Source organism: Tachypleus tridentatus, chromosome 8 (assembly GCF_004210375.1).
Source record: "Tachypleus tridentatus isolate NWPU-2018 chromosome 8, ASM421037v1, whole genome shotgun sequence".
NCBI lineage: Eukaryota > Metazoa > Arthropoda > Merostomata > Xiphosura > Limulidae > Tachypleus > Tachypleus tridentatus.
The window spans coordinates 61,046,444-61,069,755 of NC_134832.1; the positions used below are offsets into that span (position 1 = coordinate 61,046,444).

Here is a 23,312-nt window from a genome sequence, read left to right on the forward strand (position 1 = left end):
TATTTTATCGGCAGTCACGTGTGGTAGAGAAACTAATGTGTTTATTTTTATTTGAAACTTGTAGTATTCTCCCCCTCCCCCGAAAAAAAATGTGTGAAATTTTTTATCACTGTTACTGCTGTGTGATATCATATAAATTACCGATCAATCCTTAACGTTTTTCTACTGTAAGGTGTTATATATCATAATAATCTGGATAAATTTGTTTCATTCCTCTTCGAAAAATGTATTAAAACATAGACACTGATGTTCATAGATTCTTTATTCTTTAGGGTAATTTATTTTAAAATAAAACATTATTTTTGTAGGTATTCCAATTTAATGTTTCAAGGATATTGAGTCCCTTCCTAGGATAAAAAGACCAAAAGTGAAAACAATACTTTAAGTGAGGTAAACATTTTGTTTATTGATTCAAGTAATTTCTTAATCATGGTAAAACAAGTTGAAGGCTTCAAAAATATTTCTACAATTGCATTTTAAACTGCATAAGTTTTCACTTGTTAAAGATGAAATAGCTTTTACATACTCAGCTAACAATATTTCCTCCCGTATCACACTCCCCAGTAATTAAGTACTATTTAGAAATTTGGCTAATTGAAAAGAGAATATTGCTCTGATAATTATTACTAAAATTCTGTCACACAACAGGTTTTGGTAAATGATATTGTATAAATTAATTATTTTGTCTCGAACGATTAGTTATTATTAAATGGAGATATCTATATTTTCGTAACTTTAAAAGGCACGAAATTATTCATTTGATTCATCTTAATTTTTCACATTCGAGTATCAGTTAAACAATTAATAATTACCATATTAAATTGCAACTTATGAATTTGTGTACGTTAGAGGGTCAGTAGCATGTTTGCAGAGTTACAATGCTAAAATCCGGGGTTTATTACCTTGAACAAAGTGTAATTAACTAATTGTGTAGCTTATGCTCAAATCAAACAGTTTGTATTTATGTAAAACTACTGTGATGTCATATATATATTCTACGTTATTAGTCCCTAGATAAATCTTTCAACTTTTCAATGTATTTCCTTAACTAATAAAAACTTTAGGCTTGGTTATTCGCGAAATTAAATATATCATCAAAGGCGTCACGTGCTGTCTTCTCAGGAATAACATCAGAAAAGATGCTATAAATAGAAATAGCGATCAGTGGCGGCATCAGGATATTTTCGTTGGGGGGAACTGAGGTAAACTGTGAAGGGGCTTCCAAAATGCCATTAATATGAAGTATAGATGGTAAATTATAATAATGTAAATACCAAGGTACATTTCAGAAAGGTGTGCTATTTTGAACTGCGTTTTCAATGCAGTTTTCATTGTAAATTCATACTCTGATTGATAATTCATTATTACAAATTAGAAATAATCTGTTTATGAAAATATGTGTATGTGTAAAAAAGGAAGCTCACCTAAACTCCACATAATAATAAAGAAATAAAGGCTAACTATCTTTCATCATGTTGTGTTTATAGCCAATATTACTTCAAAAAAAATGCTCCTGTTCTGGTGATTGGCAGCAAATTTTGGATGGCTGATACACAATGCAAAATGATCCCACAGAGAACACAACACCGACTAAATGCTTCATAGATTTGACCTATACACAATACACTTATACATGCATGCTATGTTTTACTTTTCAATAAAAGATAAATTAAATTAATGGGTAAATACTTGTGAAACCTTTGATTTATCAAGTAAAATCCCTGATGATCTGTTGTAACTTGAAATCAAGGTGGTTGTCTAATCTTCGTTAAAGCTAAAGACAGAATGGCATTACACAGAGAGCAGCAATACAGCGCATGGTTTCAGTGCATTCAAAACGTTGCTATGGGACGCATGACACATACTTCCGTCTGAATGAAGACGTTGAGTTCTTCAGGTCTATGTCTCTTTGTTGTTAATTGTTAAGGAACAACGACGATTGTGTTTTCCATATTTTATGTAGGTAACAATATGGGGGGGGGGGCTCAAACCCCTTTTGGCGCCGCCACTGATAGTGATACAGTCTGGCGGTGGCAGCTCAACAGTTATACACTTCTCGTTGACATAAGAGTAGCCTTTCGTCATGTGCACTGTTTGTAATAAATAAATATTTTATTTTTTCAACTCAGTTCAATCTTTTTATTTTCTCGCACAAGATGAAATCTCAATGAAGTTTTCAAATGGAGATTACTTCACAGATTTCCTGTTCAATCTCGCTGTTAAAGCAAACTTATCTGATGCTCGTTTGGAAATTAGTTTTTCCTGCAAATACCTTTGGATGTATTGGAGAATACACCTTTGTTACGTTATATTTCTGCGTAACCAGGTAGATTTAAATACAAAAATCTTGTGATTCACAAACTAATAAAGTTCGCACCCAAAGTTCTAACTAGATGTGTGTGTGTATATATATCTCCAATGAAAAACAATATTTCATTGAACATCAAAACTAAGTTGTACTTGAACAAATTGTTTTTATTGGATATATATATATATATATATATATATTAAATTTATATATATATATACATTGTTTGAAAACCTGTGTTAAGTATCTCTTCTTTGAGTAACAACCTGGTGAAAGGTAAAGAAAATCAGCATTATTCTGTAATACAGGATCTAACAAACCTTCCTGTTTTTGTGGTTTCTACAGGTTACTCTAAGGGAAATCAAGGGGATCTAAAATTATCACTTCACTCAGTCTATATGTCACCAGTCCTACCTTTGAACTACTGACCAGAGGGAAGGCAATCAGTCAGCAACTAGTAACATACCATAAATGAATGACAGATTAGAGGTGACTTGGGCCATGGGCATCAGGAGGAGAAAAGTAGCTCCCTTACTTCTCATAATAAATTTATTTGTTCAGTTTTTGAATTTCATGCAAAGTTACACGAAGGCTATCTCTGCAAACCATCCCTAATTTAGCAGTGCAAGATTAGAAGGGAAGCAGCTGGTCATCACCATACAATGCCAACTACTGAACTATTTTAGCAATGAATAATGGGATTAATTGTAACATTATAATCCCCTTACAGCTGAAAGGGCAAATATGTTTGGTGTGATGGGGATTCGAGTCAAGTGCACTATCCAACTGGCCATATCAGGCCCACACAAGATTGACATCACAACCAGGGAGAGACCTGATAAAGCAGGAAGTTCAGACAATGTAAGAAGTTGGAATCAATGAGCCTTCATTTCCAGCCTTCTGTTCATCACTTGTAATTATAAAGAAGAGGGGTGGATCAAAATACTTCTGCATAAATTTAAAAAAAAAAGTGAACTTTGTAATGAAATTCTACTCTGAACTTATGCACAACCAAGAGGCTATCAAGGCAAAACTAGATGGGACTAGGTTATTTTCAAAAGTCAACCTCAGTAAAGGTTATTGGCAGATTCTAATGGAGATGGCATCTAAAAGAAAGACAGCATTTGTGATACCAGATGGATGTTACCAATTTAAGTGGATGCCATTTGAGTTAGGCAACTCAGCAACAACATTGAACTGTATGATGAGATGGATGTTGTGTAACACCACCAACATCAAGTACAATGTGGATGATATTCAGACACACACTGCATGATAAAATACCACATAAAAAAATTTAGAGAGCTGTTCTATCAAGCAAGGGCAGCAGGTCTTACCATCAGACAATCTAAGTGCTACATTGGATATTCTGTGGAGTTTCTTGGACACAAGGTGAGAGTCTGACAGATAACAATGGAAAAGGTAGTTCATATACAAGACATATCAACTCTGATGACTAAGCAGCAAGTCATGTCGTTCCTGGGTTAGCAGGATAATACAGTAAAATGCATCTTGAACTATGTTGAAGTTACTGTGCCACTGACTGACTTGTCTAACAAAGGCTTGCCCAACAAGGTGAAGTTGGAACAACTACAGGAGGTGGCATTCCAGAAATTAATAAACATAATTGGTAAGTTTGTCAATTCTTAGAATATCACACATCAACAAAGCATTCATTGCTTAAGTTAATGCTTCAGATATTGGAATTGGGGCAGTTCTCTTCCAAAATCATGAAGACAGACTGTTATATATAGAGTAATATATATATAAACAATCTGTTAAGTAGGAAGAACTACTCTGTGATTTAATGAGATTGTTTGGCTATCATACTTGCCTCATCCAGACAGATTATCTATCACTTGAATATATTCATACATGCAAAATCGACAATGTGAGGAACATGAGGTGGGCATTATACCTCCAGAACTACAAGATGCACATTGAAGCCATTGAGGGGACTGCAAATGTTGGAGCAGAATGTATGTGTAGACTTTGCAGATAAGCTAAAAACAGTCTTTGTACACAAGTGTTAAAAAAAAATTCCCTTAAAGTGTCTTATTGTCATATATAAAAGACTGTTTAGTTTTATTATTATTAATTCATTAATTTTGTATTTGTAATTCATTAGTGATGAGGTTATTGAATATTGTGTTTGAAATATAGGCTATGGAGATTTCTAGAAGGCCTAAGTGAAAGACATAAATAGCTACATTAAATATTCATGTTAGAGATATTGGATCAGAAAAGTTAGAAAATGCAAATTCAAACATTGTGGGAATGAATAGCCTAATGGTTAATATATTAGAGTGAAATTAACAGTGTGAAGACCAGGAGAATAATTTGTCTCCTAAAGGGTGTTCTTAACTAATTGAACCCCTCTGTGTGGATTTTGACAAAGGCAGATGATTATTGGAAGTGCAGGATTCAACTGCAGCAACTCATGCAACATCACAAGTGATTTACACAGAGATATTATTGCAATAAAAATAGTTCAGCTTGTCAACTGAATTGGCTTAAGTGGACTTTTGGCAAGAAGAGAACAAGATAGTGTTTAAGTACATTTAACTTGTTTTGAAAATATATACATTATTCTAAAGACAAATGGAATGTGTGCTGTTTGTTTATTATTGAAATCATTGCCAAAAAGTCACAGACACCTACTGTAGAAGAATCATTGACTCAACACACCAATACATTTACATTACTACATACACTGCTTAAAAAACAACAACAGGTATTTGAGAATGGCTAATTCTAAAAAAATAAAATGCCCCTCCTGCATCATTTACTTGAAGTATCAATGTTATGTGCTATAGTGAAACATATATTTTACTGAAAACAGTCTATAATATACAAAGTTAAAAATTCAGGTTTAGATGAGTTTATTTTCCATACAGAATAATAAAATCATGTCTTAGAACACTAATCAGTTTACAGTACTGAAGTTGATGAAATAATCACATTCAATAAAAAAAATGTTTATTACTTTTCATTACACAAACACTATACAGTCAACCTTATGAAACAGACAGATATGTAAACACAGTAGGTGGAATGTTCATTGATAATAGTACAGTCACAGTGAATTTGAGGTGCACAATCTAAATGTTATTTATTACTATATTAACACACTTCTACTAAACATATTCTTAACAAAACTGTGAATGTGATAATCAGTGATTAATGCTATTGAACAAGATATGCACCAGAATTACAAAGCAAAATGTGTTTCCTCCTGAAAATATCAATCGACACTTTTAAATATCTATGTTTAATCAATAAAAGAAAGAATGGTTAAAAAATATCGGTATCTTTAAAAATTTACCCTATTGTGAAAATCCCAGAGCATTATGCAAGTTTACTTGTAACTGTAAGCTATTATGGTCGTGCACACAATACTCATTTCCTTAGCAGTTACTAACAAACGTGAAAGAATGAAAATACAACAACAAAACAAAGTACAAATGTACTTTTAGTAGGATATTATGTAAGAAAATTCAGAAAATGGCAGTAAACATTCAAAACTACACAATATCAATATATAATATTCAGTTATCTTTGGTTCAAGTGCTACAATGAGCAAAGATATGTATGCTTTGGTGTCAGATTAACTGCTAATAACACAGTATTACATATACATATTTTGATGAGATTTTGAAAACTAAGAACTTGTTAACATATACTCTGTTTAACAGAATTTTCAAACCATTCTTTCTCTTCAAAATAAAAAGGAACACTTTCTTTTTTTGTAAACCTTTGGTAGTAATATTACCAATTTAATATTAATTTGTTACTATCTTATTTTCATAAAGACAAACATAACTTTTCCACATTCACATGTAGTTTATTTCACATTTCATATTTTCTTTAAACACAATGAAATACAAATTTGAAGTTGGTAAATAAAAAACAAAAACTTCCTTCTTGCACAAATTTCTACTTCCAAGACTACAGCTCATCAGAATTATCTGCTCATGGTGGAAGGCTTTTGAATGTGCACTTCCATTTTAAAGTATAGTTCACTTTAAGATGTATCAACCATGGTGATGCCAGTTACAATAAACTGTAACTGATGTAAATATTGGACAACAAATTACACCACCTTCTAAAACTGTTTGAAATTTATTAGTTAGAATAAATATAAAAGTACTGTGTAAATGTCATACATTTTAGTTGCTGATGAAAAAAAATGAATACTTTGTGTTTTAATACTTCATGTATAAACATCAACACATCCTTAGCATTTACAAAATAATTTTTAAGGTGCAAAACAAGCCTACATAAATATTAGTATGTGCTTATTTATACTGCCAACAATATTGAGAAGAATGTCCATTACAAATGCATGATAATACACATTTTAATGGAGGGAAAACATATGGAAACTTTTTCTGTTTCAGTAAAACATCATCGTTGCTTGAGAACATGCAGGAAATGAGATATAGAACATAAAGTCTGGGTTTCAACAATAACAGAATTTAAAAACAAAGTAAAGGAACATGAAAGAGAAACCCTTCAGATTTAACTTGTTTACCTTGTATAAAAATAACTGAAGTACTTAAGGCAAGATAATAAGGATAAGGAAACTTTGACAAAGGCTCAGAAATGTTGAATTTTATACAATCCACTGATAAGAATTAATCATTTAAAATAATAGATAAATACTGGATGACACACAGAACAAATGCAAGTACATTTATTCATTAAGTTCAAAGTTATTATGATATATGTCAAACCCTAAATACAATAAGATATAGAATGCTACGGACATATCACACAAGTTACTTGGCACTGAATTTTATATGTATTAAAAGTTGCATGTCCTCATAAAATAAGCAGTTTTATTATTTGTTGTAATTAAAATCCTATCATATTTTAATAGAGTTATAAACTTGTAAGTTAATTATGCAGTACATGAGCACAGTTTACTTTGAACATGCTACTTCTAATACCACATATATTCATATCTTAAACAATCAAAATTCAAACATAACCTCTACTCTTAAGCTATTTTTGGACACTCAAGCTTAAGGCAAATCTTGTGTGTAAAAAAGACAAAATTACAAAGGTGTAATAAAGTCAACCATGTTGAATATTATCATCAATATATTCTTACATGCATATTACATCACAAAGTAATGCAGTGCAAATATCATACAACATTTAGCTAACAGATAACTGTAAACAAAAAATATATGACACAAGAAACTACTAATTGTTAAAACAAATCCTACACAAACAGCATACCATTCATAGCGAGTTAGTATCAACAAAAGCCAAGCTGGCAGACAAATAAAACAAACTCAAGTTATTCAGAACAATGGAAAAATAAACTGGGAAAAAAACCTCATTTCTATAAGTATTCTTCAACACACTGTGTTAATCTTATGAAGCTATTAGCATGCCAAACTATTTACAATATGAAAAAGTACAATGCTACAAACTTTCGGCTTGGGTCATTCCAAAGCATCTGTATAAGTAGCTAAACACACCATATATTGTTTTTAAAGTTACTACAACCTCTCGTACGGCTGCATGTACTGGCCTTGTTCTTGAGCATAATCAACTATCACAGTTTCTAATTACTTTATTTCCTCTGTTTTCAAGTACCTTACTCACTATGCTGAATATGAACAAAGAGTACTATGAGATAAGAGCAAATAATAATCTGAATCTGAACAGAACTATCAGATTAAAAGATTATTAACATCCAAAGACAAAGTCAGATATATTAGATAAAGAACACATCCATAACTGAATGTCAACATAGTACTACCATTAAATAAGTAGCATACACACATACACAGTCCTTAAATCAAATACTCAACTCATTCTGATTCACGATGTACTTTGAAAGTGTGTGACCACTGTAATGAAGTTCAGGAAATTTCTTTGCCATAATTTGATTGAATTGTCTCCTACTTCTAAACTAACATTTTCACCTTACTAGTAACGTTGAGCTTATATGGCTACATAAAGAAAACGAAGAAACCTCTGAGCTCTACAAAACAGAGTAGCAGAATCTGACAAAAATGAGAATAGTATTGAAAACCTGCTTGCACTATCATTTCATATAATAAAATAATACTGTTGTATTATTTTGGTGTAATCGTGTTTTCAACATGAACAATTTATGTTATGCAACTTAATCTCAACCAACATCTATTGCTTACATTTCGTAATGTCATACAATGTTCGACATCCTAAAATTAACATTTTTTGTGTGCATATATAAATAAATATATACATATACACACTAAAACATTTTACTGGTTATTTATTGAGAAATATTTTAAAAATTATAAAGTTTGAACCTTAATTTTGTGAAAACAGGTCTGAATTTATTTTTCAAAAAATAAATTTAAAGTAGATATTTTAGCTTGACACATATGTATCTCATTTTTATTTAAACATACATGCAATAACTAGTGTCTTTATTTCAGTAATATAACTTGTTTTCCTGGATGTTTAACAATCTTTGAAGTTAAGCACTAGCAACAAAATGGAATATCTGTGCTCTATCTACTGCATGTGCAGAAACCTGGTTTCTAGCATCGTAACTCTGCAGACACACTACTATGTTATTAGGATCATTTAGCAATGTGTAGTAGTTACCCATTCTGTAAAGATGAAAAGATATAACATTTAATTTATTTTAATTATGAATATTTATACCTTCTTTCTTCAGTATCAAAGCCTAAATTTATCTGGCTTCACAAATTAAAAAAGTTAAATTTTAAAGTTTTTTCTTGTACAACTGAAAGATGATATAACAGTTTAAGATACTTAAATGTATTATGCTCGTGGCATATTTCAACCTACTCATGTAAAACAAACTGATGAAATGATATACATTCATCATTTAATCTCCATACTATTAAAACATTTTTTCTTACTTTTACAAAACAAAAACCATATCAAACTGTTACATTTGTTCGTTTCAAAATGTGAAATGACAATATTAAAGACTGCAGGATCTAATTTTCCATAAACCAAAGCCTAACGTGTATGAACTAAATTATTACACTGTGATTGTGAGCAATTCTTATTCCCTTCCTTGTGCAAAACAAGTCATACTCAATTAGGCTTAAAGTTTTCAACAGTATTTTATTTTGTACTGATATCTGACACCCTTCATAAATTCCAGGTTTTTGTTTACAAATTTCAATAGCTGTTGTTTTCTTATTACATTTATGAAAGAAAACTGTTCATTATCTATTCCATATCTTTGGAGAAATACATACTGAATATTGTAGAATTTCTGTCAGATTTTGATAAAAACAAGCTTTTTTTCTTAATGGACTAGCTGCACAGCATCCAGAATAGGAATTAAACCCTGAATTTTAATGCTATAAACCCTCAAATTTATTGCTGAGATATCAGGTGGATATATATATAAAAATAAAGGACACCATATAAGTACACATGCTTGATAAAATGTAAACTCATTCTTCTATGTATTTGAATAATGCAAAATTGGTCAAAGTTGACAGATGTTAGAAACAAAAACAACACAAGAAAGCTCAACACTTGTTGTCAACTTGATAAAGTAAAAAACAACTGATTGCATAAAGGCAATAAACACATTTGATAATATCACTGACATAAGTCACATCAAATTTGCAACTGGGTTTGCAAAGGTCAACTTAAAAAAGAAAAAAAACCAAAAACCCTATTTCTATTATTAAAATTACATATGACCTTAACTAGTTATTTAACTTCAGTGTTTTGATTTTTTTATAATGTTGAACTAACCCAGTTGAGCTTCTGTAGTTCAATGTCTGGTTCCATAGAAACAAAGCCATGCAACACATTTTTTTCAGCGAGATGTCAAAACACAGTAAAAATGATTGAGACTAGATTATCATAAGAAACACAGCTTGAGCACAGTCCAATAACAACAGCTTTGGAAAATGTATGCTAGTTTTCATTCCATGTAAGAATAAGGAAACAGTTATTTAAAAACAAATACATATGAGAATAAGGTTTAAAAATCAATGAATAAACATTGTTATACTGAAAAATATGGGATATTTTTTCATGGTGATTTATCTTTGTTAGAAAGGTGCAAATAAATGACACAACATTTTCATAATTTATATTATGCAATGTTAAGATAATGAAAAAAATATCTCTTAGGCTTCAGAGGTTCACAAAAACAACAAAAGAAACAGATCACTTAAAGGTCCGAGGAAAGCTAGGCCTAAGTATTTTCAATTGATTAAACAGTCCTGTAGGACCTATCACTCAATACATTTTGCATCACGAGTATATACCCTTTCAGTAGGATAGACAGCAATGACAAATTCTTTCCAAGTCAGTTTGTTGTGAAGTTGACCAACAAGAGAAATATATTATTATTAACAATGTACAGAAAAACATTTTACCTCAAAACAAATTAATAAAGGGTGCAACTGCAAAATACAATGAGTAAATAATTAATAATGAAAATTAAAAAAAAAAATTGTGATGGAATATTTACTTTTTTTATTTTGAAAAACAAAGGTATTTTCACAACTGTGATAAAACTTAGTTATATACCAAACACAGAGAAAACTCAGCAACCAGTAAATATTAAAAACAAAAGTTATGCCATCCATTATAAGAAAGTGAAACTAAACCATGTTAAAAAATTAACACCATGCAACTGACTTTTTCTTATGTAATGGGAACTTTCTTTCATTCAAAATATAACTGTATGATAACTTCCTCAACCACAAAAATGAAATAAAAAACAACAACATTTATTTAACTTATTAAATTATTTGAGAATAAAAAGTGTGTTTAGTTTCATTTGAATGTAACATCAAATAAAATTATTGGGGATAATTATTTTTTTGTGATTTCAAAATGATCAAGCAACTGTGACAAGTGTCAAAGAACTTAATGAATGAAGACAACCACATTTTGTTAAGTAGTATTCATGCACTTGAAAACAATCAAAACATTCAAATATTTTATTGTCAATTTCTGTAAAACAAAATTTTGTTCTATCCTTATTTTGTAGTTATAAAAATGCACAACATTACACAGCTTTTTATAATGCAACTTATGAATACCATAAAAAGATGTTTGTCACTACAAGCTCATCCAAACGAATCAATAAATGCTTTTGCTATCATTGGCTTTACAAGGTGTGAGCATTAAATCATGATAGTAAAATATTTAGTGTAATTTTATAAAACTGTAACAAAATTACACTGTTTATTTGTACTGTTAGCTGATGGTTGTACACAGGTTATAAATTCATCCCTCACAGAGATTTTGTTGAAAAAAACTGTTTTTTGCCAGAGTTTTACCAATTTCCCTTTCATTTTTTACACTATTTTCTGCTATATTAACTATGAAGCAGCAGCCAGTATCAATTCCTTTCAAGCTTGTTGATCAAATAAACTTCTTGTTAACTTAGATTTTTACATGAAATGTGTATTTTTATGTGTCCCAAGAATGGTTGACTTGCATTTTTCACTTTTTTTCTTTGACCTTCAATTAGTTGACTTCACTAAACCCATGAGTAAAAATCATCTGTGCTGACACTTCAACATAAGATCATGCTCACACACAATGGAAATAACCATATTTGAGATATATCATATCATTAATATCTTCAGACTTCTTCACTCAATAATGTACGATACAAAATGTTTAATAACATCTTATAGTAAAGTAATTAATTTTCCTCATTTTGAACAAAAACAAACAGTTATAAACAGGACTTTTCTCTATCAACTTTCTATGTTCACTCGGCATTGCTGATGCAAGACAAGCTCATAAGGAATACCTTACATTGAACACCTTAATATAATGGGATGGGCAAGGTTCGGCCTTTCAATGACATAATGGTGTAAATGCTCCTTGTGTTGTAAGTGTTAACAATTCCATGAGGTTATGACATTGTTTCTAGAGTGCTAAATGTATTGACACCATTTTAAGGCCATATTATTCTTTTTTTTTTTTTTAAATCAAAACAATCTCAAGTTAATGATGTAAAATCTGAAGTTGTTAGCATGATGTTAATTTCACATGATTTAGTTCTAAATTTTATTCAAATATTTTGTTTGAAAAATGTTGATTTCATTAATGAGCTGTGTCCTTTACATCTACGTTATAAAAGCAAAATAACACGAGTATAATTTTACTAAACACAATATTTACATGTTGAATGAGGAGTGACTGCCAGGGAACATTTAAAAATACTAAATATTGCTTAACAAAGACAAAATCAAACAAATTTTAATCTTAAAAACAATTCACATACAGAATAAATCTGAGAAAGTGAAATTTTGATTTAATATAGGTAACACATGGTGAGCATAACCATAACTTCACTTCCATGGCATATTCTGACTGATTGTTGATCCTGACTAGCAGTTGAAAAATAGTCTTAATAGTTACTTGTCTAGCAGAAATAGACAGCTAATTAATATTTGAAACTCCAAGGCCTAACAATGATGAAAAATATAATCCCTGAAAAGTTTTATACCATAATTTGCAGTGGAAATTTGGAAGCTCGATATAAATAATTTTCATCAACAAAAAGTTAGAAAGATATGAGAAATTATCCATTATAGTTAAGCTTTTAAGACTAAGAAACTTGTACTTACATCGAACTGAAATTAAAGTAATTATTACAGAAATCATATATTTTGAATCTCTTCTTGGAAACAGTGTTTTTTATAGGTAGACTATAACAAAAACACTCCTTATCTGTTAGAGAACATGTGTTCAAAATAGGCTTCAAATAAATATTTCCAAAGCAAAGTATCAAATTAATGACCTTTCATCCAACTGGGTGTACTTAAACGTACACAGTTTTTGTTTTAGAAATATTCCACCATAATTCTCTTTACTCATCCTTAAGACGAGCATTTCCACCATTAATCGAGAAGGATCGATTCTCTCGTCTCAAAGTCCAGTTTCCAAGCAAGCGCAGGCGACGCAGCAGTTCCTGCCTCATGGCTGCTGTGAATTTTGTAACTAGACATAGTGCCGTGGCTCCAGCAAATACCACATTGTAAAAAAGAATGATGTAAAAATTTCCTAACCACTCAATTCTTCCAAACTCTCCTAACAGATCAAAGTTAGTGATTCCTGAAACAAAGTACAAACTTTACCTTTTGCTTTCAGATTTCTAGCACTATATATATACATATTTAATTAAAATGGTCTCTCATTTTTTTGCATTATCCTTTACATTTACAGATAAATTAAAGCAGTCTAGCTACAGATAGGTTGATTGTACAGACTTTAATTCTGCAATACTTTCAATGATTATAACCTGAATCTTTACAACTAAACAAATCTGAATTTTAAACTTGTATATGTTATACAAAGTTTCATGCAAGTACATCAAGCAATTTATATTTCTGGGGGAAATGATACCTAATCAATTACTTAATACATGGTTCTCACATTTTGGGTTTAACAAATCTCAGGGGCTTTTCCAAAACTACTGAGAAGTTTAGGTGGACCTTTCAAGTCTACTAGTAACTAGACACTTCATGCATAAATCACTTCTTTTTGTGTCAGTCTATTAAATTAATAAGCAGAAAAAAAGATTGATTTTAGTGCAGATTTTATTAGTTTATTTTATTTTTACAAATCCAACACGTCTTCCAAAGATTTTTGTATGTCATTCTTTTGGGAGACTATTATAAATCAAACACCTCTTTCCACACGTGGTGTCACACATCCTCTCTTTCATAATTCATTAATGCTTATCTCTGATGTTTAATTCTATATAATCTATAATCAATAGAAAGCCAAGGTTTTCACCTAACAAATGATGGGAAAGATGAATTGAAGATTAGCTTCAATGAATTTGCAACAGCTCTTGTCTCATGGTTAAAAAGCCAGAAAAACTGTGATAGTTAGAGGAAACTGTCTGCTTTTTCTATGTTCTTTGATGTATTATTTAATTAAATATAAATTATTTTGTGAATTACCACCATTTGTACAAAAAAGTAGGGTTAAGTTTCATCAACAGATGACAGCAAAAAACAAAGTTACAGGCAAATGTTTTTTTATTCTTTATTTATTGTTGTAAAAATAGCTAAAATGTAAAAATATGGATTGCATTAGGTTAGTTAAGATAAAATTAATAATAATAAAAATGTTTCATGAGGCACGCACACTAGCAGCTTGAAATATTAATGGGTAATGTAATTTGATGGTGTAACATGAGCTGAATGTTCCCCAAGTAAATTACAACTTATAATGGTGCAAATAGTAGTTAGGCACAAATCAAAGGGTAATAAAACAATAAAATGTAATTATAAATAGTTGCACGTTTAAAGCCACTTGAGATAAATGAATGTAGTTTAATATTACATTTGATGTAATTCTAGAAAGAAAAAAAAGAGTAATTTAGATTTTTTTTGGTGGTTACAAGGTCGGTCAAACTATACTTAAAGAAAATAACAGATATAATACAAAAAATCAAACATTTGAAAAGTATTTTGAAAAGAAGTACTCAATATATTCATAAAAAAATCTGTTTTTAGTTTATTAAAAATACTTTCCTAAAAATGTTTCTGTATGTGAAAAAATTTCAAATTTTACAAAGGTATATGTATATACTATTTTAAAAGTTAATAGTATCAAATTTAAAAACACTGAACAAAGTACAAAGAGGTCACATGGTTGATCAAACAGACTGAGTCTGCATTGAAAGGGTCAATTAATTAACAGAGTGCACAAGAATATGGGTTTGTACCCATTCCCTTTTCATGTTAAAATAAGTAATTTTTAATGAAAAGTGAAGAGTGATCCTATGACAAAAAATATCATGTAATAAAAATTAGCTGCAAGTCAAAGGTTGTAATCTGTTGGACACTCACCAATTACACTGCAAAACAATATTTTTGAAAAGTTTTTGCTGATTTTGACAGGTGGGTATGTACAAATATAGTTTTGGTTTTGCTTCATCATGTAGAAACTCTGAGAAATAGACAGTTAACTGTTTACCAGCAATAATGTATTTAATTGCATTTATGTTTCTAATACGCTATTAAGTTCAATATAATTAAAAGTGTTTTGTTCTTGATTTTTGTTTGTATTCAATGTCTGGTGCATCATGTTGCTGTGTCCAACAGTAGTCAGCAAGCATTGACGAATTCCAGTTAACTTGATATCATTTTTCCATTGCAGCAATATCCTGGTGAGACTGAAGATTTTGATGAAACGGTTCGTGATGGGAAAATTTGTATGTGATTTTTGTGGTCAGCAGTAAAAACTTTGTTGTGCAGTGTTATCTGTGAATTTCAATGACAGGATCTTTATATTAACCCTTAAACAGCAGTCATCATTGATCGATGCTGCTCGTAACTACATAGGGTTGCAAGACTTAACATGTGAATGATAGTAACCTATGTAGTTACGAATTGAAGAAAACTATCAAATACCAATTACAAAGTTTCTCTTGGACCTCTATCCAATAGATTAGTACCAATTAGCTGGTGCTTAATAAAGTTCTTCAAAACATGAATTATTTATTACACACACACAGTGGTAAATCCACTCAAATAAAAAATCACAAAAATGTGGAATCTGATCAAAATTTTAATTTTAACCATCAAAAATTAAGTTTAGTTTTTCCATAATATGAACCAATTTTCTGTTGCTTATGCACTGATCCAACCACATCTATAAACATTTGATGAAAGCAGGAGAAATACCAATAACCATTTACAATACTACTACTTATTCACCAATTTATCCATTTGTAGCTGCCACAATTTTCATTTAATCACTTTGCCATTTTTACACCAATAAAAAAAGAATTGTTAAGCCTTTCCAAGTTAGTACCTCTTCAAGAGCTACGAGAACCACATTAAAAAGAACTTCTTTGATTGTATTTTGGTAGCAAAAGATAAGATTTCTTAAAAACAAATTTATTCAGATTTGTATAGTTTGGATAAATATTGTAGATATAAGACATGACTAGCTGAGTATACAGGTATACAATATATAATATATTAATTTTCATTTAATCACTTTGCCATTTTTACACCAATAAAAAAAGAATTGTTAAGCCTTTGCAAGTTAGTACCTCTTCAAGAGCTTTAAAAGAACTTTTTGATTGTATTTTGGTAGCAAAAGATAAGATTTCTTAAAAACAAATTTATTCAGATTTGTATAGTTTGGATAAATATTGTAGATATAAGACATGACTAGCTGAGTATACAGGTATACAATATATAAGTGCTTCCATTAAATCTGCTCCTTTAGCTCAAAAATCATAAAACATCCACAATATGTTTTACACTTAACTATATATACATATATGAAATAACTTTGTGCAGCTAGTGAAGCCAAATCTTTCATTATAGAGAATTAGAAACTAGATTATTACTTTTCTTATTTATGAAGCAAATGATATGAAGTAAAAGTGAACTGTAATAAGTAAAGCTAAAACTAATTACAATACCTAAAGAAAAACATATACATGTAAATCACTGAAAAGAAAAAATATTAGTTGACAATAATAGAAGTAAGGATTTACCTAATGTTCGTGTCAATACAGGTAAAGCTGAGCTGAGAACAAGAAGTACTGCACAATTTCCTACAACTTGTGTCATAGAAGTATCATGTACAGTGGGCTGAATACGACAAAACAGAGGTAAAGTATACAATCCTACCACTGAAGCACACCACAAATATCTGAAGACAGTTAAGGCTTTGTTTATATCTCCATCAACTTTATAATTATATGATACACAAGTATCAAGATCAAATTCCACATCTGACCGTATTACTACTTACAAGGTCTTTAGAACCCAGCCTGAAATATAGCAAAAAGAAAGATAAAAAATAAAAATAATAATAATAACCACTAAAAGGGCCAGGATATTTTCCAGTCTAAAAATATTTATTATTAATTTTTAATATTATAAAATACTTATTTTGTTAAACAATTATCTTATATTTTTATCAACAAGTTATCTGCTATCTTATTGAACTCAGGTCTTATTTTGACAATCAGTAATGCCTCAATATAGCAGAATTTCATAAAAATTTCTACATATATCTTGAGGTGCCATTCATAAGACATAAGAATGACTGATCAATTAATAAACTTCAAACAACTTAAATACCCTTCATAAATCTAATATGTTGAGTGTTATGAAAGTACTGTCCTGTACTTGAAACAATGACACTTTTATATAATATTAAAGCAACATTTATAGAGTATATAAATATATATACATTATTTTTTTTTTTTTGTGGAAAGTTGTATAATAAGCACAAAATTCTTTGTGCAGTGGTTTGGTATCAATAGTAAGTAATTTGTACTCAGGCATTTTGTATTCTTAAAACCCACAGTAAACTGGGTTTGGTTTGTTTTGAATTTTGCAAATATTGTGAGGTAGGGGTCGATAACAAATCTGTAAACCGATTATCTGGCATGGTTTGTTTGTTTGTTTGAATTTTGCACAAAGCTATGCGAGAGCTATATGTGCTAGCTGTCCCAAATTTAACAGTGTAAGACTAGATGGAAGGCAGCTTGTCATAACCACCCACTGCCAACTATTGGACTACTCTTTTACCAACAAATAGTGGGAATGACTGTCACATTATAACGTCCCCATGGCTGAAAGGGCGAGCATGTTTGGTGTGACAGGGATTCAAACCTGGAGTAAACTGGGAAATATGAAATATCAATATTTTGTATTCATTTTATTGTACATATTTTTAGGTCTAGTGAGAAAGAATATATGGTCTCTAATAATGATAACACTATGTAACAAAATTTTTACTTTCTCTTGTTCCTGGGCAGAAAGTGTTATTTCTCAATTGCAATTGCTTATGCAATCCAAGTAAATGGAAAAGACCTATTTTTCTCTTCAAACTTTGCTTTTGTGATCTGGAAGCGTATAACCAAAACATGATCTAGGGGCTGATACATGAAAGTGATTTACATTACAGTCACAAATCGTGAAAAACTACTCATTTCTAAACATTTTTGTATAACTTTAGTATAAATACATGTAAATCCTGATTCATGTTGTTTATTCAGACATTATGTAAATAAAAATGTGCAAATTTGCCCATTTAATTTCAGGTCACAAAAGCAAAGTTTGATGGGTAATGGTCATTTTCTGTACTTTTACAACACAAGTAATTAAGAAATAACATGAACTATATGGGAACAAAATTTGTGTTACATACTGTAATTAGTAATAATAGTTACATTAAGTGCACCCTATATGGTCTCTAGTAATAGACATTAAGTGCACCCTTAAGGTAAAGATTAAAACTGTTTTAACTTTCTTTACTTCAGTAGATTTAGATTACGTTTTATTTTAATATTTTCATGCACTTCACTATTACTGAAAAAAATGAAAACATTTTCTTCCATTTTAATATAATACCTTCTTCACTAGAAAACATGTCTTACCTTTGTTGTTGTCATAACCCATGTTATACTTAAATGCTGACAGGATATATTTATTCATAAAGACAATCATGCTTTTGTGAAAATCAATGTTTAACCTTTTAACAACTCTGCTTACTCCACTTGAATCAAATGTCATTAAGATATTGAATCCACAAAAATGGCTCTTAAAACATCTTACTTGTCAATCATGAGATGAATGCAAGTCCAAAGAATAACAACCATGTTAAGCCTAATGACTGATTCTCTTGATATAATATCAACTTCATAAGATCAAAAATTAAGCTCAACCACCCACATTTGAAGCACTTGTATTTAGTACTCTGTTATCAAATTGTAATAGTAAAATTTAGACAGTCTCGTGCCTTACCATGTTCAATCTAATGACATCTTTTTTTAAGAGTAAATTCTAAACGTACTTTTATTAAGCATCTAGCACATCATTAGATTAGTTTGAAACCTACTTGTGTATAAATAAATACCAACAATGTATCTTGAAAATCATATTATTTTTGCCAAGCATGTTAACCCTATGTATATCAGAGGATAAAAGTGTGTTATAAACTTTTTACAGAGTTACAATCAAAATTTAATTTATCTACTTTATTATCAATGTATGTCAATAAGATTGGCATTAAAACATAGTGTATGATTCAAACTTTTGTATTATCTAAGTTTCAGTTTCTTAATTTCAAAATGATATGGTTAAATAATTTTATTTCCTGAACTCTGTGTCAAGTGATACACCTGGCACCCTGATTACCCTATTTCACTTCTCTTTCCACCCCTTTATGCATTTCAGAGTATCCAATAAATCAGATAAATATAAGGAAAACCTAGTATATAAAAATGTGAACATTTAATCTTCTTGCTTTACTGAGATATTATTTTTTGTAACACACTGATGACATCTCCTCCTATTTCTTTGTCTTTCAAAAAGTATGCTTATTATTCTCTCTCTCAATGCTATTACATACCCATAACCAATACACAGAGCAATTTCGAAGTCATATAAATCTGAAAATTTTCAAACTGAACAGAATTAATAATTTTCACCTATTCATAACTTAGATAGTTAGAAAGACAGATTAGTAGTTTTTGAACATTTTGCTCTAGTGTGTAATATATTTTTTGTGTTTTAAAATACATATTTGAAAGCAACAGTAATTTTGTGGATAAACAATGCAGTGTACAAAATCAAGTATGTTCTTCAGTACAAGTAAGGACTACCATAATTTCTTATTTATGTCAATTTGTATATACTGTTATATATTTTTAGCTGTGGTACAGTGACTTATGGAATGGCTTTGAGTTGTTTTCACCTACAAGCTTTCATAAGCCCATAGCTCCGTCATCTCTAGACTGATTTGAAGTCAAATTACAGTTTTGGACTCAGGAGTTCAAGCCCTTTCGACTGATATATCTTACCATGCCCAAGGTCTCAGATTAAATTACTCTAATTCTGCCTAAAAAAATCTTAATTTGAGAGTAGGCTTGTAGATACCTCAATGAATAATAATATTGAATATAGCACATGCATGCCTTACCCTTGATATTGCTGTTGTACAAAAATATAGTTAATAAAATGGAAAATACAGGTCTTATAGATAAATGTGCTCCAATCCTGCCTAAATGAATTTCAAGTACTGTGGATACTGAGAATTCCCTCTTATTTAAATTACTAATGTGTAAAAATTAGAAACTTACCAGGTCAGCTAACAAAACATGAATGAAAACATTCACACGACCAGCTCCAGACAACTGTGTCATGCAGATGAACTGAATAGGTTGCTTACACTAAGTTCTTCTGCTGGGGTTAATGTACTAAGCCATTAAATAGATCATTGTACAGTAATATAATTAAAAGCAAAACTGATGTAAAATGTTTAGGAAATTGAAGTTATATTCGAATAAGTCATTGTTTTCCAAAAATCTAAAGCTATTCTAGAAAAAGAAAAAGGTACTCTTCATTTCATTTGGTATTTTATTATTTATTTCTCATATCATACAACAATGAAACAACATTCTATGGAAACTGGTATCAAAGGATACAAGATAAGGACTATTTCTAAGGCAGCTCCAACTGGTCCTAGAGTTGACAGAGAGCTTATACCTAAAGAAAATTGCTGGAAAAAAAAGAATCTTTAGTTGATTTCATCTGATACATTACATTATAATGTACAATGTAAAAGAAATAAGTGAAACATTTCATCAAGCTGTCAAAATTGAAAATAAAACAAATACACTTGCATCTTATAATTTTGTTACAACCTTAAAACAGATAAATAATCATGTACACTATTGCCTTAAAATTAATGTTTACCATCTACTGAACACTGATAATACAGGGTGTTCAAAAGGTCACTGTGCAATTATATATTTATTAACAGAGATGTTTCAATATAGAATACAGGAGGTAAATATGAATGACAATTATAAACAATGTTGAAAGTGACCCCCGTTGGCATTAATACAGGCTTGGATCATTCTTATTTTGTTTCTAAACACAGCTATCAGTTGCTGGCTTGAAATAGACTGAATAAATGCTGTTACAAAACTGCACAGTGACTTTCTGAACACCCTGTAGATCGGCACATGTGCAAAAATCTTAAAATTAAATTACATAAATTGTGCAGTATTTGTGATTCACTATTACTCATTACCATAAGAAGTATACTTGTGCATGAAAAAAGAACTGCAAAGATTTACTTTGTTTCAAAAACTTTCTTGCAAGACTACAGAGGTTATCTACACATATCCATTCCTAATTCTGAACTGTTAGAACATAGGAAAAGTAGTTAGTCAACAGCACAAACTGCTAACTCTTGTTTGACCAAATTTTGGGATTTGAATGATACTGTTATTACATCCATAGCCCAAAGTGAGGAATGTAATTTTGCAGCAATAAGCCCTAAAGTGAAAATCTTCAAAACAATAGCCAATGTACATTAACCATTTAGCCATGTTCTGCTTGACCAAAAAAGAAACGTGTCTATGAAATTTTATAGCCATATTTGTAATCTCCGATATTCCATATTTTAAGTTATCTAACTTGTAAAGATGTTCATATTAGTGTAATATCAAACTAATGAAGATGAACCAAAACTGTTGTTACAGACATTCCATGAAGAAGAGAAATATTAATATATATATTGTAATTTTCATACAATAAGAACTTGGAACAGTAAAACTGATTCTTACAGATGCACTACAACAATTCAGATGTTTTATAAAATTACAGGTTTACAGAATCACAGATAATTTTATGCAGAATCCATAAGAGGAAAGATAAAAATAATTACCTGTCCATTCATCTATTGCATGTAGCTAAGTCGTAGTAAGCTATACTTCAATAGATAAAACTACAATCAAGTAATTTAAGAAGTGTAGCAGATGTTTTACAGTTCCTTGGGTTACTGAAGAAATATCTGCTCTCACTCCTTTGATAAATACTAATGGGTACTGATAAACTAAAAAAAACAATTAAAGTTTGGATGTTTAATGAAGGTATTCCTACAGAGGATTTATCTGTTAAATACAAAACCAATGTTTTGTATTTGTCTTAAAAGAACTTCAAATTCAATTAAGAAGTAGTCAAAGCATTTATAATAGTAATACAGGATGAAAATAAATGAGTTAATAATATGTTACCTTTATTACGTTTTCCAATAAAAACAGTAACTTGATTGATTGCTTCACGTATGATGGTTTACTCAAGTCATTTACATTAAAAAGAATTAAAATTTTCCAATTATAAAGCCATATAAAATAAGAAGGAATCTTCAGTAGCTGCTACACATGAAATTCTTTTTGGCAGGATAAAGTACATTAACCTACAAGACCTTGAGCACCGTTAAATATATTAATCAAAAGGTTAGACTTCTGAGACCAAAACTGTAATTGGATCTCAAATTGGTCAAGAGATGACAGATATATGAGCTAAAATTTTGTAAGTAAAAACATTTAGAGACGTTGTATGAGCTCTTGTGCTGCAGTTAAAACCAAACAGTGTAGTACAGCAAAGAAATTTTCTCAGAAAACAGAATTTAAGATTGCACAGTTATTAAAAAATCTCAGAAAACTAAACTGACCAGTCATTTCTTTATAAGTATACAGTATTGTGAACAATTAGTTTGTTTCAAAATGAATCTGAAAGCATTACAAATAAGACTCACCTTAGAATATAAAGGTAGAGCTCGTATGCCCACTAAAAGTTCTAAGGTGTTGTGAGCTACCATTAAAGCTGAAATTCCCTGAAAAATAACAAACAATAAATTCTAGCAGATACTTTACAAATTTAATTCATAAGGTTGATTGAAAATCATATTTTTTTTTCATACTTATTTACTTTTAGGATTACAATACCTGAAAAATTCAACATGGAACTATTAAAACAAAAACACTTTATAGCCCTAAACTGATCCCTAAATTACATTCACACAAATACACAAAAAAACTTAAATCTGTGAACACTTACAGTTAATCCTAAGAGTAAAAGCATTACTACAGGATAGACCAAGTTCCTTCTTATGGGTGAGAGTTTAGTCTGATGTTCTATAATGAATAAAAATACATTGTTTTACCAATTCCTTTGCAATTATAGAATAA

The 23,312-nt window shown here is 30.1% G+C and overlaps 1 protein-coding gene across 4 annotated transcripts in view; it reads right to left on the reverse strand.

The window, feature by feature from the left end:
• Positions 1–5,270: 5,270 nt before the first annotated feature.
• The window catches only part of lili (LMBR1-like protein lilipod), a 52,112-nt gene continuing 34,070 nt past the window's right edge, over positions 5,271–23,312 (reverse strand). For all 4 annotated transcript variants that reach the window (XM_076449091.1, XM_076449090.1, XM_076449089.1 and 1 more), the window contains 5 exons: positions 23,182–23,258; positions 22,880–22,957; positions 20,757–20,830; positions 16,812–16,969; positions 5,271–13,399 (listed from right to left, as the gene is read on the reverse strand). In XM_076449091.1, the coding sequence (XP_076305206.1) occupies positions 13,155–13,399; positions 16,812–16,969; positions 20,757–20,830; positions 22,880–22,957; positions 23,182–23,258 (632 nt within the window). In that variant the 3' untranslated portion in view covers positions 5,271–13,154. The remainder of the gene's footprint in view (positions 13,400–16,811; positions 16,970–20,756; positions 20,831–22,879; positions 22,958–23,181; positions 23,259–23,312) is intronic.